We start from the raw sequence: 15,627 nt of genomic DNA, 5'->3' as shown, positions 1-15,627 counted from the left end.
AAATAATTTATATTAAAATTAAATGATGTACGTAATCAGAAATAGCAATTTAGATACAAGGATTCCAAGCGTTGCTTGTTAGGTTTATCGCCAATTGTGGACGTGATGCGATTCAGCTATCTGTCATTCGAAATTACACGTAACATGGGGTAAATGAGTATTTTATTCGTTCCATTTACTCCGTAGTAAAATGTATTTTATTGTAAGTTTAAATAATTACAATAATTATGTAATTAAATATTATGATTATTTAGGAAAATGTTTTAAATATAAGAAAAAGTAGCATGTTCTTATTATGTTACGAGAATCAATTAAGGCTTGTGTATTACCTACTACAAATATTATTTATTAGTTAACTTTATTAAACAAAATATATTTGAAAACGTGATAAATAGAATCATAGAATAAAAAAATTGTATATTATTTTTATCAAATATTAGCAGTTTCAAGGAATTACTAATATTATTCTTACTTCGTAGTCACGGAGCCCTGTGATGGAGTGATGACTTTTTGGGCTCTGTAAATTATAAATATAGGGTAAGTATTTGTTCATTTTGTTGTAGTTAGTGTACATACATTCACGTCTGCGATTAGTTTCGTATATGTTTTAAAAGGTAAGTGGACACAGATGTATATAATGAATTAGGGCTTGTAAGTAATAAGGTATTAAAAACGATATGACACCTCTTTTTGTCTGAAGAAAACTATACAACTTTATTGAATGCTGAATGCATGCTTATCAAGCGGGGATAAAACTAACTTGGATGGTAGATGAGACGCAAAAAAATATTTTACATCCATCCCATATTTAAATACGGAAAGATGGTGAAGCTTCCGCTTCACCTTTTTCTGACGATCAGATCAGATCACACGATATAAATATTCGTCTTTTATTCAAAACAAAGTTTTGTCACATTTGTCATTGAAATACTTGGATCTTGAGGCAGTAGTACAAAAAAAATCATTTAAAGTTAAAAAATAACACCTTAACTACAAGTAGTTAACCTTCATTGGTCTAGTTCATTTTTGGTCAGCAAATCGGAATTGTGATTCAACGTCGAAATGTTAATCATACTGTTGCATCATTTGACGAGGTCATGATTTGCACAGTAACAATATATTTTTTGTATATTTAAGACCTCAATATTAGTATTCTTATGTAAATAACAAATATATTTTAAGTTACATACAATAATAAAAAGTATTTACATTTCTTTGATGGCATTTAACAGATGTATGAAAATAAATAAACATATATATTTGAAAAAAAAAACACAAGTAAATTAAGATGTGTATAAACATCTTAATGGTGACTATAAACAATCAATATCTGTCTTATGTTTTAAACAAAGATTATTTAAAATCGACATCGTAAATTTAGTGACCTAGCGAGAAAGCTCGGTCGTTGCATCGAAGGAAAATTGCATTTCACGCCTCGCTTGGCGTAACCCGTGCCGCGTGTAGCGAACAAGCTCACTCGTTAAAACTGTTCGATCCAAACTAGATAAATGTAGTTAGGCAGACTATACATATGACTAAACATTGCTGTGATGTTCTATTGATGGTCATTAAACGTTTAAGAATATTTAAGTTTTACTTACCTAGTTAGTTTTAGTTAGCAATATTTTTTTCTATTTATTTTGACAGATATAAAATGTAAGAATAATATAGCAATTTTTTTTAAAATGATAGTTGACTGTGTGAGCCTGTTACGTTAAAAATGTTTTCAGTCGGTTTTAGATATTATTTCGATACGTATTTTTTGCCTCACGATGATTTTCTTGTTCGCTGAGCACTACATTGATTACAGCAAGAGCATTTTAACCTGAAATCTTCAGTTAAGATGTCTGAACTATTTTTCGCGATTTGTTACTTAGTAAATAAACGACATGGGTAATTATACTTTTATAATATTGAGTATTAAAAACTGATTAAGTTTACAACTAACCCACTTAAAAAATGAAAATTTTGGTAGATAGTCTTTGTGGCTTATACAATTGAAATTGAATTTAGGATAAATATAGATATGGGTTTCACAAAATAATCACGAAAACAAAGATATCATCGCAACATCAAATTGTCTTTATTTAACATTATAATTAATTTTGTACTACAAAGAGAAAGATCAATTATAATCGTCTATGTACAAAAAATATGTTTAGTGCGCACACACTAAATGTGCTTCTATTGATTTTACGATTATATAATAAAATCTCAAGAATTATATGTAAATAAATTAGAATTTAGGCACTGCACGTGTTACTTTCCCTCATATCACATTCATGGGCTCTAATAAGAGTAATTCATTTATTCTAGTAAGCGTCTCCGTACTTTTATTAGAATTATTATCATTAAACATCTCATTCTTTACAAGAAAAACACATGCAATTTATCGATAACCATTCAAGCTTAAGTTATAATATAAATCGAAATTAAGAATCGTACATCAATATTATTGAAAAATTTATGTAATTTTTGAAAAGACTGACGTTTGTATTTTAAAATAAAATATTAATAGGTTTTTAATTATTTTTTAACTTTAAAAATGGTGATCAACTTTGAGATATCATTTCAATATTTTGTTCTAGAAATATACGTCCGATTTCATTCGTTAAATGGGCGTACAACTAATGAGTCACGTGCATGGGACATACAACTATCGTCCATATAAAAATTCTACGCTATTTATTGTTTGAAACATAAAAACACCGGTAAAATATAAATGCACAGTCATTGTGCCCATATACACTATGTCGAAAAAAATTGGATGTATATTTCCTCTATCTTTACTTGTTCTAATTCACACCAAAACGAGTAAAAATTTTATAGAATTACACTATTATGAAGGTTTTATATAATGAAATCAATAATGTGCTATAATATATCTCTGTTACATTTCTGGAAAATAATATTTCATTATTTACAATAAAACATATCTTAGTATCTTAGTTATTGCTTATATATTATTTTAAAATTAAATAAATTGGACAAAAAGTAAGTTGAACTTTTACTTCACAGCTAAATTTAAAATATTGATGTAACATTATTTAGAACGCTATTGCTAATTATAAACATATAAGGAAATAAGAAATCAACGGAAATATTTTACATAAAAGATGAATGAATTGTTACATTCAATGAGAAAGAGATCATATCTTTATTATTCTAATGAATAGGTAAATACATCCTATGTTTATCTTGAATTAAAAATATTTGTTTGGCACAAAGTTACTAAATGTATAAAGATATCTCCGAATAATTATATTTATAAATAATCCAGAACTTGTCTTGCATTATTTTATAAATATGTAATAGGATGGTGATACTTTCTACTTGTATTATAATATACATAAGTAAATTTTGAGATGATAAACAATGATTTTTTCTGAAATAAATTACTATTATTATAACTATATAGATATTTAGAGTCCAGTAAAAATAACAGTAACAAAAATAACAAGACTTTGGTAATACTTTTGAAAATACTTATCTAAAAAAATAGAGTTTATTTCTCGTTAATGGAGCCTTTGTATCTGTATAATATGAAACATACAAGATCTTTAACATGATAAAAGTCATTTATTTTGAAGATATGCAATCGTATTAGATATATCTTATTTTCTACCCAGTGACTAGAGAAAGAATGACTCACTAATACTCAACTAATAATAAAGTCATTACCTATGTAATTTGATATGTACAAAATGCGAACTAATATGCGAAGTTTACAACAATTAAATAATACTTCGTTGATAGGGTAAGAAGTTTTCTGTCGATTTTACTATCATAATGCGAGCAGCAAACACGTACCCTATAGGATTTAAATGTTACATTACTAACACAGAGAGTCCACTCGAGACTATTGACTAATGAGCAGATTGGAATTATAATCACTTACTGTTAAAATTACTTTTGAGACTGTACGTGCTCGGATGCGATGATTTCGCTGGTAGCAATCGTTCGGTCACTTCACAAAGGTCACTTGTAGAGTACCTGTTCCGTTTTAAACTCGGACATTTGTCCTTGTCTATCAATCTTTTCACTTCTGGTTGTAAATCTATTTCCTGTATACTTCCGCTCGGACTCCGTATGGATTCGGCTTTATCACTGGCCGCACTGGACGGAGTTTGACTTCCATTTTCCGATTCGATTATCTGTTCTAGGCCGCTCGGGCGACGGTTTCGTGGATCGTAGTACTCTACGGTTGGCGCCATGACGGGTGTCAGGTTACCCATCGGGTCCAAGCCCAGGAGCATCATGACAGTCGCTGGATGTTCCATTATATATTGTGTTACGCTGTGTAAGAATGGTTCCGTCTGAGTGCCCCGATTTATTTTCGGTCGTTCAGGACTAAGCGGCCGCTCTTGCTGCAGAGAATGCATAACATTCAAACATCATGTATGAACACTAAAATAAATATAATCTAATAAGTAGTATTGTAAAATAACTTTTTAAGTATCGGAAATTCTGAATGAGTGATTTATTAATTTAAAATATAATTATGAAATTACCTGTTCCCAACAAAAAACATCAGGAGGATGACTGCAACTTCGAGCCAATTGATTCGGCGGAGCGTTCCACTGTAAGTTAGGATTTGAATGGGCCGCATGCCATACCGGGCCTGTCATTTCCTGTAAAGCTTGAATTGCATTTCTAACCTAAAACATAAAATCAATTATTTGAATTTATAAAATGACACACACATTCTATTAATTATTATAATGTTGTCATTATTGTTAAGTATTATAAACATTCTATTTAACAGAATTCATAAAAGTTAAATAGAAGGTAAGTGTTTTTTATTTTATTTTTAATTAATAATTAAGGTAAAATGTTATACAAATATGTATGTTACAAATGTAAGCGAAAATAGGTTTCAAAACGCTTTGAAATAAAAAAATTGAGATACAAACATTTCCTTTAATTGAATTGTGTAATCAATACCACTTGCCTCTATACTAAGTGCAGCAACATCATGATGTAAGCTGGATACTTGTGTGTCGAGCCTATCAACCGACGAGCGAGTGTTATGCCGTTCTAAATTTAAACCTTCCAAAGAATCCGCCCGTGTAATCTTTGGCGTTGCTACAGACCGCTGTCTTTCAATTCTCTCACGTAATTCCCTGTGTGAGAGGCGTTGCTGTCCGTCTGATCTAAAATAACAAATATCCCTTTTCATTCATATGAAATCAATTCAACGATGAATGAAGACTATAAATCTCTCCTTTCTTACCTGAATTTGGTATGACGCGGACTATTGGAACTCAATATAGGTTTTTTTGGTGAAAGTGCATGTTCTTCAGCGGCATTTTCATCGTCTTCAGAAATAGAGGGGAGTGTCAATGAAGGATGTCCGTTTGCGTCGGATTCCTGTTCAGCCTCATAGCCTTCACGTAAATTATATGTAAGGTCGTGCTGTATATCGTGAATGAACTCCTGCTGATATTCTGGGTAAAGCCGTAACACTTCTGCCAGTCCTCCCATATTTATGCATTTTAAATCACAGTAAGTTAAGGCCTGGTAAAATTAACATTTGAAGGGTTAGCATGCAAATACGTATTTAGATTTTCTAATATTATATATTAAGTTGAAACTAACCTTTACGTCACTGCTTGATTTGACGACAACGTCGGGATTAGTAGGCTGAGCAGGGCCTGTTCCATTATAAGCCTGTAGATGGGTATTCATGTCACAACCCACTAAATCACCCTTGCCTGTGAAACCATTTAACCATTATGAAATCTGTGTAAATATATAATGTTGTCTTAAATTTTCGAGATTATTACACATTTAAATAAAAGTAGTTATAACGGATTTTAATCGCGTATGTTAATTATTTTGGACATCCCGACGTTTCGAGCACTTTACAGCGTTCGTGATGTTTCGTTTTCGTATGTTTCGTGATGTCGGGATGTCCAAAATAATTAATATACGCGATTAAAATCCGTTTCAACTAGTTTTATTTAAATCTGTGTAAATATAGTTTATAATCGTTTAAAATATAAAAATAAAATTACCAAGTATAGCGACAACCATATCATTTTGCATGACCTCCATAGAGCCGTTGCAAATATAATAAATATAAGTAAGAGCATCTCCTTTGTGAACGAGATATTCCCCCGGGGCGCAAAAATTGTTACGAATGTGCAGTGAGAGCAGCTTGAGGCAGCCCTGCGAAGCTGACTCGAATATCGGAAGTGATAATATCTCCCGGTGCAAATGTAACGAAACGTCTCCTCTCAGCTCCTCCGGGAATTCTTTGAGAGTCTGCAATTATATACGGATAAGAAACGCTTTCATTAGTGGAGCGACTCTCCGATGTTTTTCAGGAAATCAAGTTTGTTGATGTAAATCTAAGTAAGATAATATCATTCTTTATTTTATTTATTTTTTTAAATCTTCCTTTATTATAGAGGGTTTGATCATAATTCTTTATTATACTGCATTCTATTATTTGTTGTTTTATATTTTAATTTAAGGCAGATGAAATTGTTTTCTAATACCAGTTAATTTATTTTAGTAAATCACAAAACAAAACACTGATAGATGTGTTATAGATTATTTGTCCTATTGTTTTTAAGTATTGATATTATTACCTGATTTTACTCAATTTCTGCGAAATATGTTATGCTTCAGATAAATTTTTTCAGTCACTATTTATGAAAAATATAAAGTTCGTCAACTCTGTTGCTTCAGGTCTCATTAAAAACTTTCTTTGACGTTTTTCATTTTAAACTACGGTTTTTTATAATGGCTCGATAATTGAAAATTGCAATTTTTTTTGATAGAATTTTTTATCAATATATTCGAATATCGAATTATCATATTCAGTATACAAAACAATTTCAATTACATGTACGTATACATATATGGATCCCTTTCTACTGAGCTCAAACAAACTGAACTTAATTATTATAAGATAAAGTAAAGAACGATATATTTTCTACACATAAAATAAAGAACGATTAATCTATATAAATATATTTTTATTAATATATTTTTCAAAGATAATGTGGTACTTTCGGTGGTGAAACATAAATTATGAAAGTTTATAAAACTTAAAGATAAAGATAATAATAAAGATTATATAGAAATGTACTTAAAAATTCTGATTTTGAGTCATGAAGGCACATTATTACTTTATTATACTACATTAAAAAAAATTTCATCTACATGTCACGTGATCTAAAAGACGAGCCGCCGTGGTGTGACGTAAAAGCGGCAAATACGGTCAGTTCAGTGTTAAGTTATTAACAGCTAAACTATATCTATCAACCTTAACTTCAAGGATTTACTTTAACATTCTATTTAAAAAAATCAAGGTAAATTTTATTTGTACGTGTTTATTTATTAAAATGCAAACCGAATTTGTAAAAGCTTAATGCCGGTCGTATTTATGAATATGGACTGTAATTTATACAGGTGTGATGTCACCAAAATGACTGACACCGTTTATTGCGAGAATAAATTTATTTAATAATTAATTAATTTAAACTTCAATTTCATTTTCGGACAAGAAAAGGCGTTTATTTTGCTAAAAAATGGTTTTGTGGCTTTTTATGAGGATATACAACATTTTGGAGTACTATTTTAATAAATAGCAAAATTAGTACCCTATTGTTAGGTACTATAAAAAAAACAAATACATATTCAATTTATTCGAGAAACCTATATTTATTGCTTTATAAACGTTCGAATAGGCCATTATATAATTATTCTGCGTAACATAATTTCGAAACATGAATGTTATAATTTAATTAAAGCTCAGTGATCAGTTTCAAATGTTTCGACGTAGCCCAATTACATACATACCTCGTGTATATCGATGCCATGGTTGAGTGACCACATTGTCTGGAAGTAGTCTTGCATACGTTGCTTGAGTTCCTTCGGTACTTGGGTAATTGTGAGGAAATCTTTAAGATCACGCCACTTGCTCTGATACATCGATCTTCTCGAGTACATCCTCTGTATGATCGCGGTTACGTTACCGAAAACCACGGCGTGCATGAGAGCTGTTAGGAATAAGGTTAAGCTAAATTAACTTAAAACCTTAATAAACTTTAAACTGAAACTTAAAAGGTGAAAGGTTTTAACAAACTTTTTACTGAAAGTTTGCAGAAACTTATAAGTTTGTTGAAATCTTAAGTAAATTGTGATATATTGGAGATGATTTAAAAAGCTTCAATTTTTTCGATTGACAAATAAAAAAGTTCATCTATTTCACAATACACACAAAAAAACCTTGTTTTATATATATAGCTTTATGGATACACATTATTTGCAATTAATTAAATAATTTGTGAAATGAAAATACAATGCATAAAAAAAATTCCGTTAATTATGTAATTCACTGTTGAATACGATACATTTTTGTGATTATTCAGAAACAACATAATATTGTAAAAATAAAACGTATCTGCTTATTATATTATAAATCTCATTAAAAATTTTTTGCTCTGAATGGACGACTTAATATAAAAATATCTTATTTTAATATTGATAAATAAAATTTTAACAAAAAGAAAAACTGACTTCAAACAAAACACTATTTTAAAACAAATGAATATGCACGAAAAAGTAATAAAAATAATTGCGTATTCAACATATTTTTTAGAGTCTTCCTAAGTTAAATGAAATGAAAAATATTAGACTACTTAAAAGTCGATTAACGATTATATCATGTAGTTATAGTTATTGGTATATTTGGAGCCGGTGTCAGCCACGGTGCCCTTGTCCCAACAATCAAAAGAAAGAAGCGATACGAGCCCCTTGATTGATCCAGTATATTATTGTGTTAAAGGTAATTTGTAAAAAACATATTTGTTAAAGTATTCTCGTATTGTTTTTTGATAGATATACTGTAGGGTTTTATTGGCTGACACCGACTCCAAATATAACAATAATTATAACTACATGATATAATCGTTAATCGACTTTTAAGTAGTCTAATATTTTTCATTTCATTTAACTTAGGAAGACTCTAAAAAATATGTTGAATACGCAATTATTTTTATTACTTTTTCGTGCATATTCATTTGTTTTAAAATAGTGTTTTGTTTGAAGTCGGTTTTTCTTTTTGTTAAAATTTTATTTATTTTTTTATTTTAAGTGAAGCTGATGTTGACTAACTATTTTTTTTTAATACGGATAGATTAAGCGTTCCGTTTATATGAGTCAGAAACTACTTCGAGGACAATTTCAAAGGAAACTTGCGAATAAAGCAAAAATAGACTTTCGAAAATGCGGATTTAATACGTCACGCGGCGTAAACTACAAGGATCCCTCGAAAGAGCTGTAATCGAACTCAGCAAAAAAACTTTGAAAAAGACCAACTATATTTCGTACATCATATGACATCACATCACATACACAAAATTTGATTAAAGATAGTAAGAAATTCTGCCCCATATCGCACCCTAACTGCGAGCCGTATAGGAGTTCCATCACTACATAGTATAAAACAAAGTCGCTTTCTCTGTCCCTATATCTTTAAATCTACGCAACGGATTTTGATGCGGTTTTTTTTAAAAGATAGTGTGATTCAAGGGGAAGGTTTGTGTATATAATACATGAACAATATAGTAAAGAAACACTGATAATTTTAGAAGTTTGCGATGTGATGTCGTATATAAACAAATTCTGTAGTATATTTAGTACCAGTATTGCACCCGTGCGAAGCCGGGGTGGGTAGCTAGTTGATTATAATATTCGACTATGATAATTACATAAACATAACCACATTACGGAAGGTGACTCAAATATCCAAATAACCTATAAATAAAAGATTCGACCGAGTATCGCTAACGTGCTCCTCAGAATTGTTCCGTTCCCTTCCGTTCCGTTACTTTGTCATGGATCCTGTGCTCAGAACCTTACCAAACTTTCACCAAATTACCCTTGAAGTATATATTTTATAATAAAAAAAGAATTATCAAAATTGGTTAACGTGATTTTCAGTTATTCACCTATTTGTCGCGCATACACGTAATGCAAATTTGAGACTTATGTCGTTTTCACATGGATACCGTCATCGGAAAAAAAAATAAAAAAAATGGGACCCCACGGGAAGCACTACCTTTCAAACAAAAAAAAAATTATCAAAATCGGTCCACCCAGTGAAAAGTTATGAGGTAACAAACATAAAAAAAAAAAAAAAAAAAAAAAAATACAGACGAATTGATAACCTCCTCCTTTTGGAAGTCGGTTGAAAACGCGTTAATGTGTAGATTTTTTCTCAGTTATCTTTCTAAAACAAAATATAACAATAAGTACCTAATAGAAATATGTCATTATCAATTATGCTTTTTTTCTTCACATTATGCTGTTATTAGATTTTAAAAGCTTTTCCAGCAAAAGTATTTTTTATTTATATCGAAATGGAGAGTGATCGGAGTGCTCGTTGCCTTCGACTGATTTTACAGAACTATTTATTGAGTATTTTTAACGTTTTTTAAGTTATCGAAACCCCCTCTATCGAATATAAAATCAGTGCGTGGCGAGACGTGGCCCACAATGGACCTTTTTTCTGCAATTACAGGGTACGGGAAATGTGAGATTTCCCCGGGGCATATTTATCGGTAACGCCCAATCAAGCAAAATCGAAGACGTTTCTCTTAATATTATATACTTAACATATAAGATACTGTAATAATTTGTTGTTCAGAATAATTCTAGTTGGTATATAGATTTTTGAATGAAAATATAGTCGATAATATGAGTTTTTTTAATGCACCTAAATGTGTAGGGAAGACTAAAGCAAATATAAAATAAATTAATGTTTAACCTCCGACGAGCATCGTCAGTATGCTGAAGACTTTCTCAGGCAATGTATTAGCGGAGACGTTTCCGAAGCCCACGCTGGTGAGCGACGAGCATGTAAAGTAGAGTGCGGTGACGTAGCTCTCGCTGTGGGAAATGTTCAGGATCGGCACCTTCAGCCGCTCCGCTAGGTTGTTGAGCCATCCTAAAGTTATTTAATACCATACATATTCACGTTCACAATTATTTTATATCACTTTGTACAAGTAACAGAATTATTAAATATAGGTAAAGTTTGTATAATTCGAAGTATTAAATTAATAATTATTTGTTTTTAACTCCATGTGGAAAAATTCTTAATATAAAAACTACATATAATAATATGTTTATATAATAACAACTAAAAACAATTTCATATAATAATAACTAAAAATAGTCTCAGAAATTTCACATAATATTTTAAGTCTTGATAGACGTTGACCATGGATGTAATTTTCTTTACATATTTATTAGCAATATTCTTCAATAGTCCATTCAAATTATGCATGACTAGTTTACAGTAGTAAAACAGAAAAGCTGAAAAAATTTACTGCATAAGTTTTCACGTAGTATGTAACATTTTCATTTTCCTTATACGTTCTCATAGAAATAAATGTTCAAAACTCGTAGCGTTAAGAGTCGCTTTGTCGTATAAATGTAGTTACGAGATGAAAGAGAAAAGGGCATTGATAAATAACAGAGAGGGTGGTAGAATGCGATTATACCTACCACAATAACATAGTGTTCATATAATGACTTACCCAAATCCCAACTTTCATTCTTATGATGTTCCATTTCTTTTTCCGCAATAATGAACCAAATACAAGCCAACCAATGCGCGACTAGAGTGAATGATAACATTGAAAGAGTCAGAATAAGAGCGGAGTATTGAGAATATCGGTCCATCTTTTGAAGCAGTCGAGCAAGGCGTAATAACCGAGTCAGTTTAACGAGGTGAACGTTTCCATGTGTTGACTCCTATACGGGGAAATCATAAACATTTTGTATAAAATATAAATATCACAATATAAGTTATCTGACAAAATAGAAAATGTTATTCATGGAACAATTGTACTTTTGCCAAGTCATTTAACTGATTAAAACAATTACAATTTAACTAACAACGCGTTTAATTTAATTAGACAGTAGTTCCGAATAAGCTCAACTTACCGCCCCGCTGTACACATCCGAAGCGTAAAGTAGGTCAAACGGAAGTGCAGCCAGGAGATCCACGACAAACCATGATCGGATGTAATTCAGAGCTATTGCTTTTGAATCTGATACTACTTCTCCTTTTTTGCTAACGAATGTCGTTCGGAAGTTAAGTACAATGTCTGTGGAATAACAAAAAGCGTACCAGTATTTAATTGTATTAATTGGGACTAATACACAAGCGGTAAGGTTACATACCTATAATGAAAAGTGCTTCTACCACAACGTCACTGGTCACACTAATTCTCGGATGGCCTTCATCAACAAAACTTGCGTTATAAGGGACAACAACAGCAACGTAAAATGTGGCTATAAGTATAAGCCAGTCCCAGAAGGTTTTAAAAACTCCGTAATGTGAAATAATAAATCTTGATTTTTTTATGGCTGACGTTTTGTATTCAGGCAACGGTGGGTCAGATGAATGTAGGAGGTTCTAAAATGACAAATGTGTTACAAACATATGAAATAAAGCTAATATAATATGATTGCTCTTAGAACGAAAGTAATCCAGTGTAACTGCAATAATGACGTCGTAGTTACCTATTGTATAATGTGATTACCTTACTAACATTGTTGAGTTTAAGTTTACTCTTCGCCTTATCTGGTTTATAATGTCCTGAAAGCTGGTAAAGTACCGCCCTGGAGCGCCGCCTGCCCATGTTCGCGGGCGAGGGCGCTTCGGGGTCAAGATTGCCATTCGGGTCTGGAAGTAGGCAACTAGATTCAGCTCGGAACCGGGCGCCCAAAAGTGCCGCTGCGGGTACAAATGGGGATAACGCTAGAGTGACGACGCCAGCCGAAGGCTGCACTGCGGCTCCTGTATGCACAAACCACCCTGTTACTATTTAAACGGCGCCGACTGAGGGCTCTTTCATACGCGATGCTTATTTGTTTTAGTGTAGTAGGTACTTGTTTTCGATGAAATTCGCTGGAGTTTGAGGTTGGAGTTTGGACAAAACACAAAGCGATTGTAATTATTTTAGCAATGGCGATTTTAAGAAGCATATCGTATGATAGCACCCATGTCTTCTGTATTTCTACATACTATTCCACTTATAAAAATGTTTGGTACAAGATTTTCTTCGTTTTACGAGCTTTGAAAGTAAAAGAGGTCTCAAAGAAATAATTTAATGACCGTGCGGGGATATAGGTACGTAATTAATATTTATGAAAAGATTTTTTATGAGAGCAATTTCAATGAAAAAACATATAAGACTCGAAGAAAATCTGGTACCCACATAATTGAAAACAGACTTTAGAAGGGACAACAAATACAACATATGTAGATGTATTGATGTTGAATAATAATGTTGAATATGTCAGCTTGAAACTATTTGTTGTCACTTTAATAACTTTGCTTTTAAGCGCATACTAAGCGAAAGGAAAATTAAAGCGGAATGCTTTAATTTGCTCAATTATCGATATTAAATGATGTTGGAATAACGTATACCTTTGTAAATTATAATTTTATCCTAATATATATTAATTTAAATAAATATACAGTCAAGTCAATTTAACGATAAAAATAACATACAACAATAAATGATCAATTAACCTGCAGACAAATGGAAATAAACATTTAATGTCTAAATGCATGCATCAAAAAGGACTACCGAAAAAAAAGGTTCAATATGATATGAGTTTTGTATATTTTAAATTTGAATTAAAGAACCAAGTTTAAATAATTTATATGATTTGTGCATAAATAATATAATAATAAAATTGTTTTGTGTCAGTACTCATGCGGATTTTCTCGAATGGATAATGATAAAACTGGGTTTAAAAGATAAAACATATTTTTTTTAATTTGAAATTTCCAATAAAATAGGGCAAGCATTTCTAAAGAGTAATATGGAACAAATGATAATGAAAATGAAAAAGAAGCAAGATTGAAAAAAATGGTAACATTAAATTTATGTATTGTATATGTTTAATTAATGGTGATAATTATTTGGCAGGTACCTACTACATATATTATGTCAAAATTAAGTATTCGTAAGAGTATACCATTTAATTTTATAAAAGACAGGGTGGTTTTATCAACTGGAATCTCTTAAGCTAATCAGTAGTAGTATTATAAAATATCGATAAGATGTATTCTCTTTATGTGTTTGTAAACAACTGTTTATTTGTTTTATGTGTAAAATATCTAGAGAAGATAGAAACGACTGATACACAAACAATATTGAGATTAATAGTTTTTCTATACAAAATTAAAACAATTAACTATTTGTTCTACGTAAGTTCAGCGTTCGTATTTTCGATCAACATGAAATTAAACTATGACATTCTAATAAAAATGTTAACAAACGTTACCGTGCCACGATGCGCGAAACTCGCTACGACGAACTGGGATCTATTGGAGCTATTGTAATGATCTTATAAAACCTAAAGCACTAGAGCACCGAGCCCAGTACACGTTATTACAATAATAAAACTGTGAAAAATCCTTAGTGAAAGGAACGGCCTCTAAAGAGGGCTACAAAAGGTCTTAATTTGACGCAATTTACATTTTTTTCTTACAAAAAATTCAGTATAGCTTTTTTTTGAGTGCTTACCGCTGTCGAACTCCTCATTAGTGTTCATGGCGGCCATCTTGGTGTTGGTGATATTCTTGAATGAGGCAAGGAATAAAACGACTTCACGTTTTTCATTTTTAATTGGAACGATATCGAGTAAGCACCAAAACGGTGTACCTGCAAATTACAATCAAGTTAATTATGCGTGTAAACATTAAAATAAAGTATGTGTAGGAAATATTGACGTACACATTCCCAGTATACAAATATGAAAATATTATTTGGGATTATATGGGACTTTTATCGGAAATTATTCATCTGAGTTTAAGTGTTGATATTTTATATATATTCGTGTCAATCAGTAACAACAAAGATAATATAAATAACATGTGCTAGTTACATTTCTGGTTTAACATTAATTAAGAGTTGAAAAGATTGTTTGGCGTGATTGTATGTGTTCTTATTCTTAAGTCCATAAAGCGTAAATTAATTAATAAATTATGATCAAAGTGGGTACTACGTCGAGAGATGTAATTTAGGAAATTTTAATGTATTCAACATAATAATAACAAGCTGTTGAAACCTAAATGATTATGTTTTACATAATAACGACGTCCTCCGTGGTCGAGGAGTGTACACCGGTATTCACTGGTACGCAACTCCGAGGTCCCGGGTACGATTCCCGGCCGAGTAGAGGTAGAAATAGTTCATTAGTTTTATAAGTTGTCTTGGGTCTAGGTTTTTGTGGTACCGTTGTTATTTCTGATTTTTCATAACACAAGTACTTTAGCTACTTACATTGGGATCAGAGTAATGTAATGTTGTCCAATATTTATTTATTTAAAATACCCGTTTAATTCATGTTACCCGTTCTTTACTAGTAAATTTGCTACTTCTAATTTGTTATATAATACTTTATTAATTGACAAAGAATGGCGAATTGTGAAATAGCAGGACAAAGATCAAGGAATCGAATGATTTAAAAGTTTCATTTTGTCAAAAATAATCGTAAACAGCTTATTGGTTTAGGTTTACGATTGTGGTTTGAACGTTTTACGAAACCTATATATCAAAGCTCTTCTGAACACTTATTTAACAT

At 31.2% G+C, this 15,627-nt stretch overlaps 1 protein-coding gene across 8 annotated transcripts in view; it reads right to left on the bottom strand.

The window, feature by feature from the left end:
• Nucleotides 1-2,061: 2,061 nt before the first annotated feature.
• LOC124533752 (potassium voltage-gated channel subfamily H member 8) overlaps nt 2,062-15,627 on the bottom strand; it is an 80,217-nt gene continuing 66,651 nt past the window's right edge. For 2 of the 8 annotated variants that reach the window (XM_047109228.1, XM_047109227.1), the window contains exons 4-16: nt 14,568-14,705; nt 12,570-12,826; nt 12,208-12,442; nt 11,968-12,131; nt 11,559-11,775; nt 10,784-10,963; nt 7,813-8,012; nt 6,018-6,267; nt 5,599-5,714; nt 5,234-5,517; nt 4,952-5,153; nt 4,512-4,658; nt 2,062-4,367 (exon numbers count right to left, since the gene is read on the bottom strand). In XM_047109228.1, coding sequence (XP_046965184.1) covers nt 3,891-4,367; nt 4,512-4,658; nt 4,952-5,153; nt 5,234-5,517; nt 5,599-5,714; nt 6,018-6,267; nt 7,813-8,012; nt 10,784-10,963; nt 11,559-11,775; nt 11,968-12,131; nt 12,208-12,442; nt 12,570-12,826; nt 14,568-14,705 — 2,867 coding nt within the window. In that variant the 3' untranslated portion in view covers nt 2,062-3,890. Of the gene's footprint in view, nt 4,408-4,511; nt 4,659-4,951; nt 5,154-5,233; nt 5,518-5,598; nt 5,715-6,017; nt 6,268-7,812; nt 8,013-10,783; nt 10,964-11,558; nt 11,776-11,967; nt 12,132-12,207; nt 12,443-12,569; nt 12,827-14,567; nt 14,706-15,627 lie in introns of all 8 variants that reach the window. The other 6 variants (XM_047109229.1, XM_047109230.1, XM_047109231.1 and 3 more) reach the window with 6 other exon arrangements.

Source organism: Vanessa cardui, chromosome 11 (genome assembly GCF_905220365.1).
Source record: "Vanessa cardui chromosome 11, ilVanCard2.1, whole genome shotgun sequence".
NCBI lineage: Eukaryota > Metazoa > Arthropoda > Insecta > Lepidoptera > Nymphalidae > Vanessa > Vanessa cardui.
The sequence above is the reverse complement of the archived record's forward strand: the minus strand, read 5'-3'. Positions and strand labels throughout refer to the sequence as shown.